At 32.7% G+C, this 19,331-nt stretch overlaps 1 protein-coding gene across 1 annotated transcript; it reads left to right on the plus strand.

The window, feature by feature from the left end:
• Nucleotides 1-5,709: 5,709 nt before the first annotated feature.
• Nucleotides 5,710-18,489, plus strand: LOC144843336 (integrin beta-6-like). The gene is made up of 13 exons (XM_078700129.1): nucleotides 5,710-5,869; nucleotides 7,596-7,600; nucleotides 7,856-7,933; nucleotides 9,622-9,690; nucleotides 10,193-10,300; nucleotides 10,697-10,789; nucleotides 11,468-11,652; nucleotides 12,693-12,929; nucleotides 14,012-14,037; nucleotides 14,648-14,850; nucleotides 15,296-15,425; nucleotides 17,763-17,854; nucleotides 18,472-18,489. The coding sequence occupies exons 1-13, from the start codon at nucleotides 5,710-5,712 to the stop codon at nucleotides 18,487-18,489; spliced, it is 1,404 nt and encodes a 467-aa protein (XP_078556255.1).
• Nucleotides 18,490-19,331: the final 842 nt, after the last annotated feature.

Here is a 19,331-nt window from a genome sequence, read left to right on the forward strand (position 1 = left end):
CGCACAGACTTCTCTCTGAGCCGCGGCGTGCCAAAGACATTTTTGACATTCCATTCTCTAGGAAATCAACACGTGTACCTCTCTCGCAAATAAGGTGAACAGCGATTGCCCAGGACAAGTTCAATAACTGGCGGTGAATAAAAGGTAACTGATATGCCGATCAAAATAACATGCCGCAAAGAATTGCGAGAGAATTCTGAAGCGCGTGTGAAAAAAGACTTACGTCCGACAATTGTAATACTAGGCCTAAAATTAAACTTTAGCTAATATGCTTAGCCCTAACCTAGAGGCCTATGTAGAAAATGATTTAATCAATTTTGATATAATAATAATTGGTGTAATATTAATAATGATACACTATTCCTGTTTTAGTAGGCTAGGTATATTACGAACGAATTTTATTTATTGTTGTCCATGTACGTACTGACAAACCTGGCGCTAGTTTCCTTCGCTTTTATTTTGACTCCAAATTAACTTTATCGTGTGAATACCACACCTTAGAAGTATAACTCATACGGAATTTAATGAAGAAGAATAACATAAAAAGTAACAAATAAATCCTTAAATTAATGATTTTACAGGCGTGTTTCTTACACACTGTTCGCGAATTTCACTTATTCAATGTTCAATATTTTTGTTTCTACGGAGCGCAAAAAAAGCAACGATAATAGCTGAGGACTAAAACTCAGTGGAATGCGTCAATTTCTCATGCATTTATTGGTGAAAAACACGTTTAATTTCAATATATTTGTTAATTTGTCAATATTAATGCTGTAATAACTAATATGTTACTACTGATACTGCTCGATGCAATTTGAAAATGTGTTGTTACTGTGCACATGTTTACACATTTTCATCAAAGGTCGTGTATTATATATTACTTACGAGAATCATCACATCATGCTGCATCAGGCACGATGGGATGTAATGAGGGTGCCACGACGATCCTGTAGTGTGTACATTCTTTTTGTTCAAAATTTCGAAATTTTAATTGCACTAAAATTATTTGCTTTAAAGGGCTATCTATCTTCTGATAAACCAACTTTGTTTTTTTCAAAATCAGAAATCGGAACCCAGAAATATTGTATCGCATATACTGTGCGATTGTATAAGGCTATAAGGCTAGTATAAGTTGATTACAATGTTCAAATTGTTTGTTCAGATCATAATGATAATGAAAGAGTTGGTCAAAAAGACTTCACAGAATTAATTCAATACAACAACAACGTATTTATATCAAAACATTTCTCGGAATAGAAATAGATTGTAAAATTGGTATAAAAACATTAAACGTATACAAACAACAATTGATAACAAGAAATATCTCTTACAAAAAACGCCGCTCGACATTTTAAAATGAATCATTGTTATTTTGATTAATTTATGATTAATTATTAAAAAGATGTCCTTTAATCGCAAAGATACATACAAATCACAGATAGTTCTTTAATTATGAATCACATGCCCATGTTTCACTAGTTAACTGTATACACAGCATTTGTTGGCGCTCTGTTTGTCGACATCGCTGTCTATAACATGCGCTTTTAAAGGAATATTAGATATTATTTTGCCAATTGTCATTAAGTATTATCTTCTTGATGCTGTTAAGGTATTTAATACACTTATTCACGCTATTTATTGTGTCTATGGACTGTACAAAACATTTCGAAAACGCTAGGCTGTGTTACTCAGCTGAGGATCTGTTTGCAATCATGGACACAACGCTCGCTTCTCACTACCGTGGCGAAGTATTTGACATACCTAAGGAAATGAAGCGACGTAAGAGAGGGAAAGCCGCAGGTGTTCGTAAACGTCTCCGTTCCAGGCATTTTCGACCGTACTTACCAATACTTATCATCGGGAATCTACGATCGATTAATAACAAGGTAGACAAACTTAGAGCTTGTGTGAAATATTTCCATGACTAAAGATCGGCATGCATTCTCGAATTCACCGAAACTTGGCTTTGTGAGAAGGTTAGTGATACCCATGTGGAAATAGATGGATTTAAGCTGTTCAGAGGAGACAGATCTGGTGATATCGGCGAGGGCGGAGGACTGATTGTTTATGTTAATAATCAATATTGTCATCCAAACAATGCTACATTAAAGAAATCCATCTGCACCCCGAATGTTGAAGTATTGGTTGTGTCGGTAAGGCCGTATTACATCCCAAGAGAATTCTCCCACATTGTTATCCTAACTGTGTACATTCCACATAGGAAATTAGCTAAATCAGCAGCAATTGAAGTGGGTGAAAAAATAAATGATATTGAGTCTTCTGGTCCTGATGCATGCATTATAATAAACGGTGACTTCAACCACGGTACCTTAAATAAAAGTAGTGTATATTACTACCAATACGTGTCTTGTGGTACCCGGGATGCAGCCACATTGGACATCTGTTACTCCAATGTGAAAAACGCGTACTCGTTGACGAAACTACCGAACTTAGTTCTCCTAAGTCCGAAATATAAGCCCCTCGTACAAAGACAGAAACCGAGGAAGATAGTAGTGAAATGTTGGTCGCTGGAAAATATTGATCGATTAAAAGGTGAACTTGACGCCACCGACTGGTCTGTTTTTACTGAAAATTCGTCAAATATAAATGAATTGACAGAATCCGTGTGTTCATATATTGGTTTCTGCACAGATATCGCGATACCGTCCAAAGAAATTAAGTTATACAGCAATAACAAGCCATGGATCACTTCGAGTGTTAAAGCAATCATCAATAGGAAAAAAATCGCGTTCAAAAGCGGTGACAAAGATCAACTTAAAATCATCCAACATGAACTTAAACGTGAAATAAAGGAACAGAAACGTATATAAGAAGAAAATTGAAAATAATCTCGGTGGTAACGACGCAAACAAAGTCTGGAAAGGCATGCGACAAATGAGTGGTTACTCAAGCGTATCAAAGCCGGACGTAACAAAATAGTAATATGAATGAACAATACGCAAATGAACTTCTACAACAGGTTTGACAAATGATTTTGCATCTGAAGGTTATCGAGGACACCCTACTATCAGATCACGACGCCTGTGCATACGAGTTCCAAACTGATCATAGCCGAAGTGAGGAGATATTTTTCCCGCCAGAAACCTTCTAAGTTTACAGTTTACAGTACAGTACAGTTTACTTTATTTTACTCTTTACAAGGTGTCTGAATACAATACAATTATATAATAGATAGAATAGATCAAATAATTATATATATATTCATAATAACATGTATATATTTTTATATAAGTAAAATTTAAAAAAAGAGATAAGGGAAAGGGAAGAAAAGAAGAAGAAAAGAGAGAAAGAAAAGTGAAAGGAGAAGTAAGGGAAAAAAAAAAATAATAATAATGATAATAATAATAATAATAATAATAATTATAAATAAATAACTTTAAACGGTTAACGAAACCGTGTACAGTATCAACAGTAACATTTTTGACAGTGACAAAATCTATTGAAATTGTACGTGATTTTCACAAAATAATGCGTTAAATATATGGATTCCACAGAGTTTTTAGCCCTCTAATTATTTTTGCTCTTTTGGCGTTCCATAGAAACCAAAATATTGAACATTGAACATTGAGTGTGCGAAATTCGCGAACAGTATGCGAGGAAAACGTCTGTAAAATCACCAATTTAACGGATTTAAAGTTACTTTTATAGAATTTTTCTTCATTAAAGTAGGCCTACTACTTCTAAGGTGTGGTATTCAAGATAAAATAAAGTTGGTCAACACATTTCTAGTTAAAATACAAGGCAGGTGCAAAAGGGGGAACTAGCGGGCCTCCTAGCTACTTCAATTTCGGTGATTAAATCAGATTTCCTGCCTCGCAATTTTGGGAAATGATAAAAATGATGCCTCGCATTTTTTGATGATGGTAAAAAACGATGCCTCGCATAAATTTCTGACTTGCCTTGCTTGCCTTCCTGCCTCTAGTAGAGTAGAAATAAGGTTTCACCTCAAAAAAATTGCAACAAAAGGTTTTTCAACGGATTTTGGTAGTATTGAGTGTACTAAATAACAGAAAAAAAGTCTCAAGAATTTCGACCACCGGAAAGTGTTTTTTTTCAAGATGGCCGCCAAAATAGATAAAAAGTTAAAATGTCCATACCTCCTAAACTACTTGGTCTATTGATATGATTTTGGTACCAACATACTCAGAACATACATATTTATATTCGCTATAATAGAACATTTTGGCCAAAAATGACCGGAAATACCATTTCTGACAATTTGACCTTTGACCTTGATATGTTGTATCTTGGTAACAACTGACCGTAGGGAAACAAATGATGGCTCAAATTGTTCAGAATGTACATATTTACATTTATTGTAATGAGACATTTTGTCAAAAAATGGTTGGAAGTAAAGGTTATTGACCTTTAACTTTATCTGTGTATAATTTCCATATCTCGGCAACTATGTGTGGTAGAGATTTAAAATTGGGCTCTAAATACTGAGAATATACTTATTTATATTTACTCTAATGAAACAGTTTGACAAAAAATGACCAGAAACGACATGTTTGACCATTGACCTTGATATGCTATATTTCGATAATGACTGACTGAGATACACCTTTTATGGCTCAATTTGTTCAGAATATAATTATTTTTTATTTCGTATAATGGTCTAATCTACTTATGAAATAGAGAGCTTTCCTGGGAATCAAATAACTGTAATATTTATAAAGACCTTCAGAATATGAGTTCAAGTTCAAATTGTTCAGAACATACTGTATACAATCTTAATAATAATAGTAAATAAAAAACCGAAAAGTAAACAAAAACAAATATAATAATAACTTTTAAATTTCTAATTATGGTATAGCAGCAATTGATTAGATATTGTGCATGTATTTAGTACGGCATCTTAAACAACTGTTCCAACTTCGTCTTCATCATCGTCATCAATCTCTCTATCTACGTTGTTCCATTCTTCTAGTTGACACACTCCCCAAACTGAAGTACATGCCAATCCATAGCTTCTACAACTGCAACATACATCCAGTAGTTACAATGGATGATTTTATATCCTAAAACAGATTTCAATCTGGTTACATTAATCACTCTAGTAGGCCCATCTTTTCCTTTGTCTAATCTGAAGTACATTTCTCGGTTTGTTGTATTTACATGATACAGTAAAAGTACCAGTAAGTCCGTGTCTTCTCCAATCAAAGTTACTGTATTATGTTCAGAGACTTCAACTGTTGCCAGAGCAATGTCAACATCGCTTTTTTTGTTTTTTTTTAAACCATATTTAATGAGGGTGATCCATCCAGCTATTGCTGATCATTAGGGACCCTCAGAGGTTCACAAGACAAACATATACACAAGATGCTCTACGTAAACAAAGTCTTATTACAAGTCTTTGGGAGTGGAGTAATTTGGTCCTTAGAAAAAATCCTGACATGTGACGGGACTTGAACTCAGGACCCTTGGAGTGGTAGCCAAGCATCATAACCATCAAGCCACAACTCCACTCTTTTTTCTATAGCTCATATGAAAGCATGTTGATAAATTTGTGTTTGTTCTCATGCCTTGACAGGAATTCTTCTTTCTTTCCATCAAATTCAGTTAGGACAAATCTCTCTAGACGATGTAATGAAATATGAAGTCCGTTTCCACCCTCACTCTTCAAAGCCTAAAGACATCTTTAGGAAGGCAAATAAATCAATAAATTGATAGAAAGTAACCTAGAATATGACACTGATGTGTGCCGATAGTTTCACTCAACCGCATCAGAAACTTCAAACTATCGAGGAGTTTGGATTAAAGGCCATGTCTATTCGTTTTGGAGCCAAGTCACTGGATTTCCCAAATAGCTACAGATGCAAGCTGTTTAATAAGAAAGTTGCTGAGGGTAAATAATTTATCAAACCTCAACAACTACTACCACCAACCTCATCTGCTACAAAATGTCACAGTCTTAGAGTATACTATCAAATCATGCAATGGATAAAGAAAGATAATACCATGGATGCTACCAAGTCGGGGAAGTTTTTAATAAAACATTTGTGCCAATAATGACGATTGAAACTGCTGCTTCAGAAGAACTTTTGAAAATCATCCATTGTAACTGTACTACTGGATGTAAAACTGTATGTTGCAGTTGTAGATGCTATGGATTGGCATGTACTTCAGTTTGGGGAGTGTGTCAACTAGAAGAATGGAACAACGTAGATAGAGAGATTGATGACGATGATGAAGACGAAGTTAAAAAAGTTGTTTAGGAAGCCGTACTAAATACATGCACAATATCCAATCAACTGCTGCTATACCGTAATTAGAAATTAAAAATTATTATTATATTTGTTTTTGTTTACTTTTCGGGTTTTTTATTCACTATTATTATTAAGAATGTATACAGTATGTTCTGAACAATTTGAACTTGAACTCATATTCTAAAAGTCTTTATAAATATTACAGTTACCCAGGAAAGCTCTTAATTCCATGGGTAGATTAGACCATTATACGAAATAAAAATAATTATATTCTGAACAAATTGAGCCATAAATAGTATGTCTTAGTCAGTCATTATCGAAATATAGCATATCAAGGTCAATCATCAAAAAATGTCGTTTCTGGTCATTTTTTGTCAAACTGTTTCATTAGAGTAAATATAAATAAGCATATGCTCAGTATTTAGAGCCCAATTTTAAATCTCTACCACACATAGTTGCCGAGATATGGACATTCTACATAGATAAAGGTTAAAGGTCAATAACCTTTACTTCTAACCATTTTTTGACAAAATGTCTCATTACAATAAATGTAAATATGTACATTCTGAACAATTTGAGTCACAATTTGTTTCCCTACGGTCAGTTGTTACCAAGATACAACATATCAAGGTCAAAGGTCAAACATGCAAGAAATAGCATTTCCGGTCATTTTTGGCCAAAATGTTCTATTAGGGCAAATATAAATATGTATGTTCTGAGTATTTTGGTACCAAAATCATATCAATAGACCACTTAGTTTAGGAGGTATTGACATTTTAACGTTTTATCTATTTTGGCGGCCATCTTGAAAAAAAACCACTTTCCGGTGGTCAAAATTCTTGAGACTTTTTTTCTGTTATTTAGTACACCCAATACTACCAAAATCCGTTGAAAAACCTTTTGTTGCAATTTTTTTGAGGTTGGCCCCTTTTTTTCATTAGTTCTACTCTACTACTCGTGTTCCTCGCACTTTGTTACTACCCCCATTGGTTAGGGTTAGGCCTAGGCCTAGGCCTACTACTACTGTAGGCTAGGCCTAGGCCTACCTTTTTTTATTTGGTGAATGATGAAAGGTTAAATATCAACTCGGCGTTGCCTCGTTGATATAATAACCTCATCATTCACCTCATGCCATTATTTGTACCATTACACGAATATAAAACATTCATTATTTGTATAATATTGCATTCAATTCAATGCTATGTTCCATGTCCTTTTTGTGTGTCTGTCGACGCCTTGAAAATAGCGTGATGTGTTTAAATCCATATCACATAATAACTCCATTCGCGAAAGCATGTGAGTTTGTTCATAGATAGAGTCATGTTTTTTCATAACATAACGATTAAAATCAAAATCTTTTTTTAGAATCTGTAATTCAAGGTGTTATCGATTTTTGCATGATTTTGGTCTGATTTTGTGTACACTACCATTTCGTAGGGTCTTCGCTGTCGAGGTCTTCGCTTTTGACACACCCACCATTGTTGTCATGTGATAAGCCCAAAATGTGAAAACCAACCAATATAGGCCAGGCTTGGCTAAAATCTGGGCCTTGCTATTTGCATGGACTTTGTTTAAATACCAATTTATCTTCTTGCCCATTTTATGTTTTTTTATAATTTTTTCAGAGAACACTTAAAGATCAAACCTTTTCGATGAGTCTTGATAGACCCGAGGGTGGACTTGATGCCTGTATGCAAGCTACGGTCTGCAGGGTCTCTAATTTTACCTATTTACTTGTTTAATGACTCACATTTGGGATGTATGCTAAATTAACCTGCATAATATTGATGGATCAAAAGTAGTTTTATTATTTTATGTTTATATTGATTTAACTATCAATCAAAGGATGTGTCAATACTATTAATTTAATTTTAATGTAGGCTTACATTAATTGATAATTAATAGTGGGCCTGTAATCGTACTGTTTACAATGTTTGTTTGATTTGTGTTTAATTTAACTTTTTCTTTTGACTAAGTTTTATAATATAAGTTAAAAACATTTTTTTTCTAGAGAAGTGATTAACTTTATTATATTAGAACTACAAAATTGCCTATTTTCATGGGGTTTTTTTTCATCTTTAAAACAGGAATTCAAAATGAAACACAACCAAGAGAAGACCTTCCACACTTTTAATGATTTGATGGTTTTTTAGGAGCAGATATGTTGGCGTAATTATTCAAGACGTCATTTTATTATTTATATGAGTGATGCAGGATTTCACTTCGCACTTGATGGCAAGGTTTGTAGAAAAAAAATGTATAAGATATCAGGGGTAGCTGGCTCATTTGAGAGATAGCTGGCTCATTTGAGGGGTAGCTGTATCATTTGAGGGGTAGCTGGCTCATTCGAGAGATAGCTGGCTCATTTGAGGGGTAGCTGGCTCATTTGAGAGATATCTGGCTCATTTGAGGGGTAGCTGGCTCATTTGAGAGATAGCTGGCTCATTTGAGGGGTAGCTGGCTCATTTGAGAGATAGCTGGCTCATTTGAGGGGTAGCTGGCTCATTTGAGGGGTAACTATATCATTTGAGGGGTAGCTGGCTCATTTGAGGGGTAGCTGGCTCATTTGAGAGATAGCTGGCTCATTTGAGGTGTAGCTGGCTCATTTGAGGGGTAACTATATCATTTGAGGGGTAGCTGTCTCATTTGAGGGGTAGCTGTCTCATTTGAGGGGTAGCTGTCTCATTTGAGGGGTAGCTATCTCATTTGAGGGGTAACTATATCATTTGAGGGGTAGCTGGCTCATTTGAGGGGTAGCTGGCTCATTTGAGAGATAGCTGGCTCATTTGAGGTGTAGCTGGCTCATTTGAGGGGTAACTATATCATTTGAGGGGTAGCTGTCTCATTTGAGGGGTAGCTGTCTCATTTGAGGGGTAGCTATCTCATTTGAGGGGTAACTTTATCATTTGAGGGGTAGCTGTCTCATTTGAAGGGTAGCTGTCTCATTTGAGGGATAGCTGGCTCATTTGGGGGGTAGCTGTATTATTTGAGGGGTAGCTGACTCATTTGAGGGTTAGCTGTATCATTTGAGGTTTTCTGGATTATTTGAGGGGTAACTGTATCATTTGAGGTTTGCTAGATTATTTGAGGGGTAACTGTACCATTTGAGGGGTAACTGTATCATTTGAGGGGTAGCTGTATCATTTGAGGAGTAGCTGTCTCATTTGAGGGGTAACTGTATCATTTGAGGGGTAACTGTACCATTTGAGGAGTAGCTGTCTCATTTGAGGTTTGCTGGATTATTTGAGTGGTAGCTGACGCATTTGAAGGGTAGCTAGCTAAAATATTTAGTCATAATTTAATTATTGTAAATAATTCACTCACATTATGAGTGAGTTCATAACTGGAAGAAAACAAAATTGCAACCAAATGTTTTTAATTTTTCTTTTAGGTTGGCGGGCTGACCTTACCCAATGATGGTGAATGTCATTTAGATGATCAAGGATATTATACTCATTCTGTAAAAAATGTAACTAATTTTCTCATTTACTTTTCTGATTTCATTTTTCATTGTTGTGTTACTTATGTAAATACGGACAATAGCCCAAATATAAGATTAAATTGAAACCAAGTAAAATAATAAAAACACAATTAATTAAATTAAAATAATAATAATAATAATAATACGGTCAACCCTACCAACTGAACTCTCTGAAAACTGGCAACTTTCCCAAAACCAGACGTAAAAATTAATTTTTACCATTAAAAACAAATTCTGAATACCAGAATTGCCAGACATTTAGCCCAGCCCAAAGATTTCTGATATTGGGAGAGTTGACTGTATTATCTATTAAAAATCCACATAATTCTATCAGAGGGGAAACAAGACAAAATGGCGCATGCACTATCTGAACCCACGCTTTCTCAAATGCATATCAATTTCTTGTTATGCATTCCACTCCCTCTCTCAATACAAAGTATGATTGATATACATATTTTACATTTACTTTGTTTATTTTCAGGATTTTCCATCTTTAGGACAGCTTCATGAAAAATTATTAGAAAGAAATGTAATTCCAATTTTTGCAGTAGCAAAATCAAAACAGCGTGACGATCCAGCTCTTTATCAGGTACTTGAATATGTTGAATCATAAAGATAGAATACATTTCTAGTATCTTGTGTTAGTTCTTTAGAATACTCCATATGCTAGTCCTATTAGTGGGTTTAGTATATCTGCTACTTGATCAACTTATAGATATATTGTTCCCTGAAAAATTATGGTTGAATATGCCATTTTAATGTCATGTAATAGTTATTCCATTCCAAAAATTAGGTCGGAAATAAATGATTTATCTACCTGCCTGCAGTGCAGCATCTACCCAGATCAGCACGGCAACAGATGACCCCTGCTCTTTTTTGAATAATGTACCAAGTTCTTTATAATGTATTGTACAAGGGACCAGCAGCTTTATGTCCCATCCGGAGTATGAGGTATATTTCAATTTTGATTTCTTCATTTCAACAGGAAGTTGTAAATGAGTTTTTCCCAGGTGGATCTGTGGGAACACTAGCTAGTGATTCAAGAAACATTATTGAACTTGTTCGTAGTAGTTATGATGTAAGTTTGGAGTTTTTCATAGCACCTTTATTTTTATTTGAGATTTTTTCCCAGTAGTTTTTTTTTTACCAATTATTATGTCATTAACACAAAACCAGCTAAGGAAACATTTATGCTGTTTGTGGAACAATTTTTTGGTTTATAGGCCTTTATCGAGTGTAAATAAAATTAGGCCTACATGCCATTAGAACTTCTTGAAAAATTGCTTTTTCTACAGGCTTCGATGAATAAAGTATTGATGATTTTTAATGATATTGCAATATTTTTACATTTTTTTTTATATAGTATTTATATGCATTTTTAATGTTTATACAAATTATATTCTAAATTTTTTTTATACAATCAGTGCAATAGGAGACCTACTAGATAGTGATTAAGTTTGCTTTTTAGGAATCCTGTCTCTGCCTGGTTTTGTGTGATGTTTTCTTTTCTTTGTCCATGTTTTTCTATATTGTATTTTTATGGAGACAAAAATAAATGAAATAAAGTTTGATGTAAATTTAATTTAAATTAAACATTTAACTACATAAAAAGACTTAACCTTAATTAAAGTAACTTTTTTCTTGTTCAAAATTACTTTACACCATGCAGCGAAAGGATTAATGCACACATTTTGTTTATTGCACATGTTTTATTAGTTATTAGTATCATAATTAATTAAAATAATTGTTTTTATAGAAAATTACATCTGAGATTCAACTTGTAGACACGGTGACAGCTCCTATTCATGTAACCTACTCTGCCTATTGCGATGGCGAGACATTGACGCCAAATTCGCAGAACTGTAGTAACATTCGCTTAGGAAATGTCATTAAATTTAAACTGGATGTTAGCGTTGATGAGTGTACAGCAAATCCTATCTCGTAAGACATGTTTACATTGTTTATTACCAATCACAAGTGGAGCATTAACCTTGGTGCATGCGTTGGAACGCTTAAAACAAATGTTTCTGCTGCTCCTAAAATGGCTATGACTAATGGCCAACTTAAGCTCCAGTCCTACTATAGTATCTGTTTTTTCTTCCGTCTTCCAAAGGGACACTGTATTGATTGAAGGAAATTTAGTGCCTGTTTCCAGTCACCTTTAGGGTCAAATCTATTATTTTAACTGCTCCCTTGTGTATAAAAGAGAGAAAATAGTTGAAACCAAGTTGCTGCAAGGTGAACTTAACCTTAACATAACCCCGGAAATAACTTGACCGCCAAATTGAAATTGAGTAGAAAATCTACTGTTGAAATCATAAATGTTGTTAAAAAACTCTTTATAATATCTTGCTAAGATAGAAATATGGAAAAATAGCGTCGAACTGCACATTAATGTTATCAAATCTACGTTTCGCGGTACATCTGAGGTAGATAAGGTAGGTATCCAAGGCGGAGATTTGTACCGAAGTTTTTGCATTGTGCTCGCCTATGTCAGAATTAACCATAATTTATATATAGATGTGCACCTTTTTTTATGCGAGTAGTTTAAAAAACCTATTTCTTTTCAAATTCACTTGTTTGATGTTCGTGTTGCTGTTCTATTGTTAGTCAACTGAAGCTATTGTTAATTTAAAGGCTTGTTACATAACCATTCACTAAACTCGCATACACATGCTTGTAGTGAAATTAGCCTAAATCACAAATAGCATTAAGACACACACAAATATATATACAGTACAGTATATATATTTTTCCCGGAGTAATCTTATGTAGGAGAATTTTACAGTAGGCGGAGGTATGCACTCTCGGATTGGCTTTCTAGTTGTTATTATTTGAAAAATGTCCATTTACTGGATAAATGGTATGATACAAAGTTGATTAATTTCGACTGTGCAGTGGTTGAAAAAATAAGGGCTTTCTTTTAATATTAATAAGTTACAGGGTACATGATGTGCTTGAATTTTTATCAAAATGTTTAGTTTTTCAGTTAAACCTCTCGGATTTGAAGAGAACCTAGAAGTTGTCATAATAACAAATTGTGAATGTGAATGTACCAAGTCTGTGACACCAGACAGTGAGCTATGTAGCAATGGTAATGGTTCACTGGTCTGTGGTATTTGTGAGTGTAATGAAGGCCGGTATGGAGAGGTCTGTGAATGTGATGACACTGGCTCAGACGAAACTGAAACACTTGCAGATAGTTTACCATGTCAAACGTAAGTTTTTCTAAGGTGCCATCTTTGATATTAATATTCAACTTCTTTACTTAATTCCTTTTTGGAAATGCATGATATACTGCTAACCTAGTTTACTAGTGTTTATTCGTCATACAAACATTAAAAAAATATTGCTGTTGAGTATTTTACAATTGTTTGTTACTGTAAACTATAGAGGGCAGAAATCATAATTTTGATTTCTTATTTTCAATAACCAATCAATAAAACTTGTATGTTTAAAAAATATTGGTCAAATCCTATTTTTATTTATTTCAATAGAAGATAAGATAAGATAAGATAAGATAACTTTTATTGATCCTCAAAAAGGAAATTCATTGCTCGTCATATTAACAAAGAAAACACGAAGTAACTCATCTTTGGTTTGTTCAGGTCAAGGGTCATGCATATGTGGGAAATGTGTGTGTAACAAGCGACAAGTAGGTGAAATATATGATTTTATAGTTTTCTTATTGGGGCATATCAGTAGGTCAACTATTACAGTACTGTGAGTATACTATAGTGGGTCAATTAGAGGAAAAAAGAAGTTTTTTAAAATCTGTTCCTGATGATAATTGACAATTAGTAAGTGCGAAAGATTAAAAATAATGTAACCCTATAAATAGAGAATGTCACTCTCTTATATAGGGTTTGAGAGGCGGAGGCGAGACTGAAGGAGTCAATTTGTTATTTATAACTATTGTACATGTTAAGTTTCTCTATTTCTAATAATGGTCAACCACTATACGATCACAGACACTGGTGTCGTGACCAGTTAGTTTAAAAAAATATATACAATCAATATAAATATATATTACAGTTCAATAAAAATGTTATTACCATATTAACGTGTTTTATAATGCCAAGCTAGATTATAATCCAACCCACTAATTTTTTGCCAAATGTTGTAACCCGGATCCTGATTATATACTGGTCATATATTTTCTTGAATGCGATTAATATAATATAAAATGTATTATAAATAGAGCTTTTTTTGTTATGATTAATATTGTTTTCTTTTTCAAGAATCCTTTAGAAAAAATCACAGGAAAGTTTTGCAACTGTGATAACTTCTCTTGTCGCAGAGATTCTGCTGACCTCATTTGTGGTGGTATGTTCAATTTTGTTTATATTATTTTCTTTGGACTTGGTTGGTTAATTTAAGCTCTGCTGACAATATTAAGGATCATATCAGCATTTTTCTACTACAGTAACTAAATATCTTAAATATGATTTTAGTCTGTTTCAAATGTAGAAGCTATGAGAGTCACTGCAATAAACAGTTTGTATTATTACCCAAAAAAGATTATTAGATTATTGCATTGCATAAACAGGTTAAACAGAACAAATTAGTTTAGTTACTGCAATAAGATAATCAATCTCTGTAGAAAATTTATTATATTATTTCTCTGTGATTTTTTTTTATTGTAAATTGCCTTTGAACATCATGAAAATGGTAGTATACAAATGGGGTATTTAATTATTATTAATTATTATGAAAATGGTTTTGAGCGTCTTGTGTATAATATACAGTATGCTCTGTGCTATATAACATGGACTTGATAGAAATAATTTATGACTAAGCTCTGTCTACACTATCACACTTTCTGTGCCTAAATTGATGTGCCCATGGACATGATAACATCATATCAATACCCTTTTTTTGTCAAACTAGTGTGATACTGTAGACAGAGCTTATAGGTATTTATTAACTTTGATAGGTCCATCAAAAGGAACATGCGTTTGTGGTCAGTGTGAATGCAAGCCAGGCTATAGTGGTCCTGATTGCAGTTGTCCAACCAGCATTGAAAACTGCCTAGCATCTACTGGAAAAGAGTGCAATGACGCTGGACACTGTGAATGTGGTGTTTGCATGTGTAATGCAACACTGGTCTACGATGGCCCAACTTGTGAGGATTGTGATGTAAGTTCATTTATGTTAAAATCTTTAGTGCATCCTCAAATTCAAATGTATGATGTCATCATCATCAGGATTGATCAAATGCCCTATTCATAGAAATATTAATAAATTATTATCCATTAGTTCAATTTTAATTATTTTCTTTCATGTAATCTGGGATCTCTTTTATACAAAGCTTCTGGTTTCTTGAGACCCGATTTCATCATTTTAACATTGTACAGTACCATAATAATTTATACAGTACCATACTTTTTCCAATGATTTTTCTGATGATGAATAAATGTATTTGTATTATAATATACTTCTATTTTCTATGTAAAACTGTCTTAAGTTAAAGTCATGTGACACACATCTCCGAATTGTTCTATAGACGATCCGTCCCACCTATTTTGTACTTACTATAGGACAGAACCCCAATTGAACATAATCATTTTACTGATATTTGTAGACATGTCCAGCTAAATGTGATCGCAATCGTGACTGTGTGCAATGTCTAGCTTACGGTACAGGTATATCTGAGGAAAAATGCCAAGAGTGTCCTCAAAAAATTATACTTGTCGAGGAAGAAGAATTAATAGGTAAGAAATGTGGAAACATTTTAATTGAAAAGTAATAAACTCATTTATTTTATTTGATTTGTCTTCAAGATTCTGTAAACCTTCTTGTTTCATTTCTTTTATTGTATTCATCCGATAAAAAAACTTTAAAAAGGATAAAACACAGATTAAAATACATTAGTACAATCCAATGTCTTGAGTTGCCACGTTGTAATTGGTGGTTCACAGTTTTTATAAACTATAAAGTATAGTAGGAGAAGCATATGACAATTTAGGAAATGTTTCAGGTTCGTTCAGAGAAGAGTACCTTATGCATATGTTGCTTTCGCGACACATGCGTTGCGTACTACACTTCCTGTCAAAGCAAAATCAAAATGAACAAGTATTTTAACGAAACTTTTCTCTGAAAACTACGCTGTTATGCAAATGAGCAGAAAGGAAAGCTCTTTATTAGCTATCTGTTCATGATGTTATAAAAGTACAGTATAATCTATACTGAGTTTTAGCGGGTACTGTATAATTTATGGCATTGTAAAATATTATTATAAGGATTTTCTTAAGCACTTAAAGGAAATCTTCTGTGATCTAATCGTTTTATATACCAGCTGTTTATTATCTTGAATTATAAACAATTTGTAAAAAATAAAGATTATTTATAAGGGAAGAAGAAGGTTTATTTGGTAAGAAGTCGAAAAGTTGAAAAGTAATAAACTAATTTATTATATTTGTTTTTTATTTAATTTCATTTATATATTCATCCGTTGATTAAATTGATTAAATAAATCCCCTATGAAGAAAACTATGCATTGCTTTCTATAAAAACCTTGTATCTCCACATAGTTTTACAGGTAGATGCTTTATATTTTGTGCTAGGTAGGTGTGTAATGAATTGGAGAATGCCAGAGATTCCAGTAAAATATAAAACTTACTAATAAATATATAAATTTCTGGTTTTATTTTTATTTTGGTAAAATGACACACAGATTCCAGTAATAATTTAACAATAGAATTCTGGTTTTAAATAATTATTTGGAATTATTTCACAATTTTTAAGAATATAATACAAGGGTTAGCCATGGCTTTGTAATAAATTTCTAGGAATCATTTACCTTAAAATAATAGTGATAAAACACACATTTTACATGGTATTTAGCCATTTTAAAAGTTGGATGTACACCATCGTAGATTACCATACCATTATGTTTTACAAGGGTAATTATGTTTTACATTATGTAATACAAGGGTTAGCCATGATTTTGTAATAAATTTCTAGGAATCACTCTGATGTTGGTATGGAAACCAAGGAATTCACTCTGATATTGGTATAAAAACAAGGAATTCACTTTGATATTGGTACGAAAACAAGGAATTCACTTTGATATTGGTATAAAAACAAGGAATTCACTTTGATATTGGTATAAAAACAAGGAATTCACTTTGATATTGGTATAAAAACAAGGAATTCACTTTGATATTGGTATAAAAACAAGGAATTCACTTTGATATTGGTACGAAAACCGCATATTGTACAGTACAAATCAAAACTTTGTATGAGCCACTATAAATATATGTGTTCCGACAAAAAACACAACATTTTCTGCTTTCTGATTGGCTGTTGTTCTGACAACATATTGGGTTAAAAAATATGGTATATATTAAAAATATTTTATTGATGTTAATAAAATAATCTGATGGCAATCCGATTCAATTTAGAAATGATAATACTAATATTGCTGGTACAATCAATGAAACATATGTAGATTACATTAACATCATAAAAAATAACTATTTGAAGCATTAAAAACGTATGGTGTACATTATTGACAACGCAATGAATTATCCGAACTGTCAATTATGATTGTTCAACTCACTAGCGTTGCGCTTTTGTAGCGATTTCTGTTTTTTAAATCATTTTTTTCTGTTAAGATTTTAATTATTTTTTTAAATTTTTTTATTTATAAATTTTATTTTTAAGTGTTATATTTTTATGTTACTTGTCTTATCAAATTATATTGTACTAAGGGTCCCTATTATGATCAGCTTTGGCTGGATGTACTACCCTTGTTAAATATTGTTGTGAAATAAAATAAATATGGGAACCACACCTTTTGGTTAAAAAAATGTCTCTAAAGTATTCAGATTTTATGAATATTGCTTAATTTTATTTTATATAGAACATAACCATGACTTTATGTTTGTTTAATGAAACGCATCATCATTGTACTCTACATTGTCTTAACCTTTTATTGACATATCTGGTATCTTTATAAAGTTAAAATTATAAAAGTATATAAAAATAAAATAATAGTATGGAGGTTATGAATTTATTTATGCCAAATTGGTGGTTTTTTTTCACAGTAAATGGAACTGATCCTTGTACATACAAAGATGAACTTGGTTGTCTCTTCTCTTTTAACTTTGTTATGAATGGAACAATGCAGGTGATTCTGGTACAGAAAATAACATGTAAGTAATGTAAAAAGAAAACCCAAGCAAAATGAAATTTAATACATTGTTTAAAGCTCTGTCTACACTATCAAACTTTATGTGACAAAAACATGTAATGTGCCCATATATGGACACAATGATGAAAACTGATGTATTTAGGTACATCAAACTTTTTTGTCAAACTATTTTGATAGTGTGGACAGAGCTATATATTGAGATCTCTGTGCACTGCACACACACACCTACATATAATTATACAGTATACATCCCCTCATTTGACAGGGACAATTTAATGGACATCAAAAGGCATACTGCACTTTTTTTTCGAACAATTATGAAAGAGTACCATCAGTATCCTTTAATTTAATCTGTATTCTTTGTATATTAAACATCTTTTTTTCAATTTGAGACATGCCCTTCATTATAATACTAGAAGTTGGTACAAAGTATGTGAAATGTATGATAGAAGTAGAGTGAAAAAATGATTGTAATGGCTTTTTTCAGGAAATATTTGCAGAAAAATAAATGTCAGTCAAGTGCAGCAAACACAGCTTGTCTTGATTCAACATGTGCAACACTTCATGTTAATGATTTATATGAATGTTTACTTTATTTTCAGCGTGCCCAGAAGGAATAGATGCCTTATGGCTGGCTATTGGCATCATTATTGGTATATTACTAGTTGGTCTAGCCCTTCTGCTGGCCTGGAAGATAGCTACATATATATATGACAAACGAGAATATGCTAAATTTTTGAAAGAGTTAGAAAATGCACGAACAGATGCGGTAAGGAATGATTATTTTTCTTATCTTGTAGTTAATAATGTTTATTTATTTATTATTTATGGTTTCCCTTTAAAGACCAGACCATTTTTATGTAGAGTCACCACTACATAGCATCCAAGTTCACTGTAGCTGATGTTCCAAGAAAACATTATTTATTTTAAACATTTCTATTTGCATTTGAACTCTCTATCTATCTCTATATCTATTTCTAGTATGATTATGATGTATCCTAGTATTGTAATTGAAAATTTTAAATCTAACAGTACTAATAAATACCTTTAATTAAAAGTATAAGTATATATTTATATCAATTTTTGTGATTAACATGCATTGCATTGGAACATTAGCATTGAAAATACTAATTGAAATTTAATTATATGTTAATGAAAATATTACCTAGACATACTTGCCTTTCTTTCAGAATATAAATCCCCTTTTTAAATCTTCTACGACAACCTACAAGAATCCAACATATGGTAAATAGAAGGTTTTATGCAAGATGTTGATACCTGTTGCCAAACAAGACCTCATTCAGAACCATCCAACAAGGCCTGATCAATTTGATAACTGATACACAGTGATACTAGACTAAACGATATCAGAATAATAATTTATGGCAAAGTTGAGACAGTAACTGACAGATCCATCAAGCCTGTTATCAGAAAAAGAATTGCCCACTAGGCCACAACTGAC

Source organism: Antedon bifida, chromosome 5 (assembly GCF_963402885.1).
Source record: "Antedon bifida chromosome 5, ecAntBifi1.1, whole genome shotgun sequence".
NCBI classification, from domain to species: domain Eukaryota; kingdom Metazoa; phylum Echinodermata; class Crinoidea; order Comatulida; family Antedonidae; genus Antedon; species Antedon bifida.

Coding starts and splice junctions, on each gene's coding strand:
- LOC144843336 (XM_078700129.1), top strand. CDS start 5,710: ATGACACTGATGTGTGCCGATAGTTTCACTCAACCGCATCAGAAACTT. Junction 7,934..9,621: donor ATGCCTGTATGCAAGCTACG/GTCTGCAGGGTC, acceptor TTTTTCTTTTAG/GTTGGCGGGCTGACCTTACC. Junction 15,426..17,762: donor CGAGGAAGAAGAATTAATAG/GTAAGAAATGTG, acceptor TTTTTTTCACAG/TAAATGGAACTGATCCTTGT.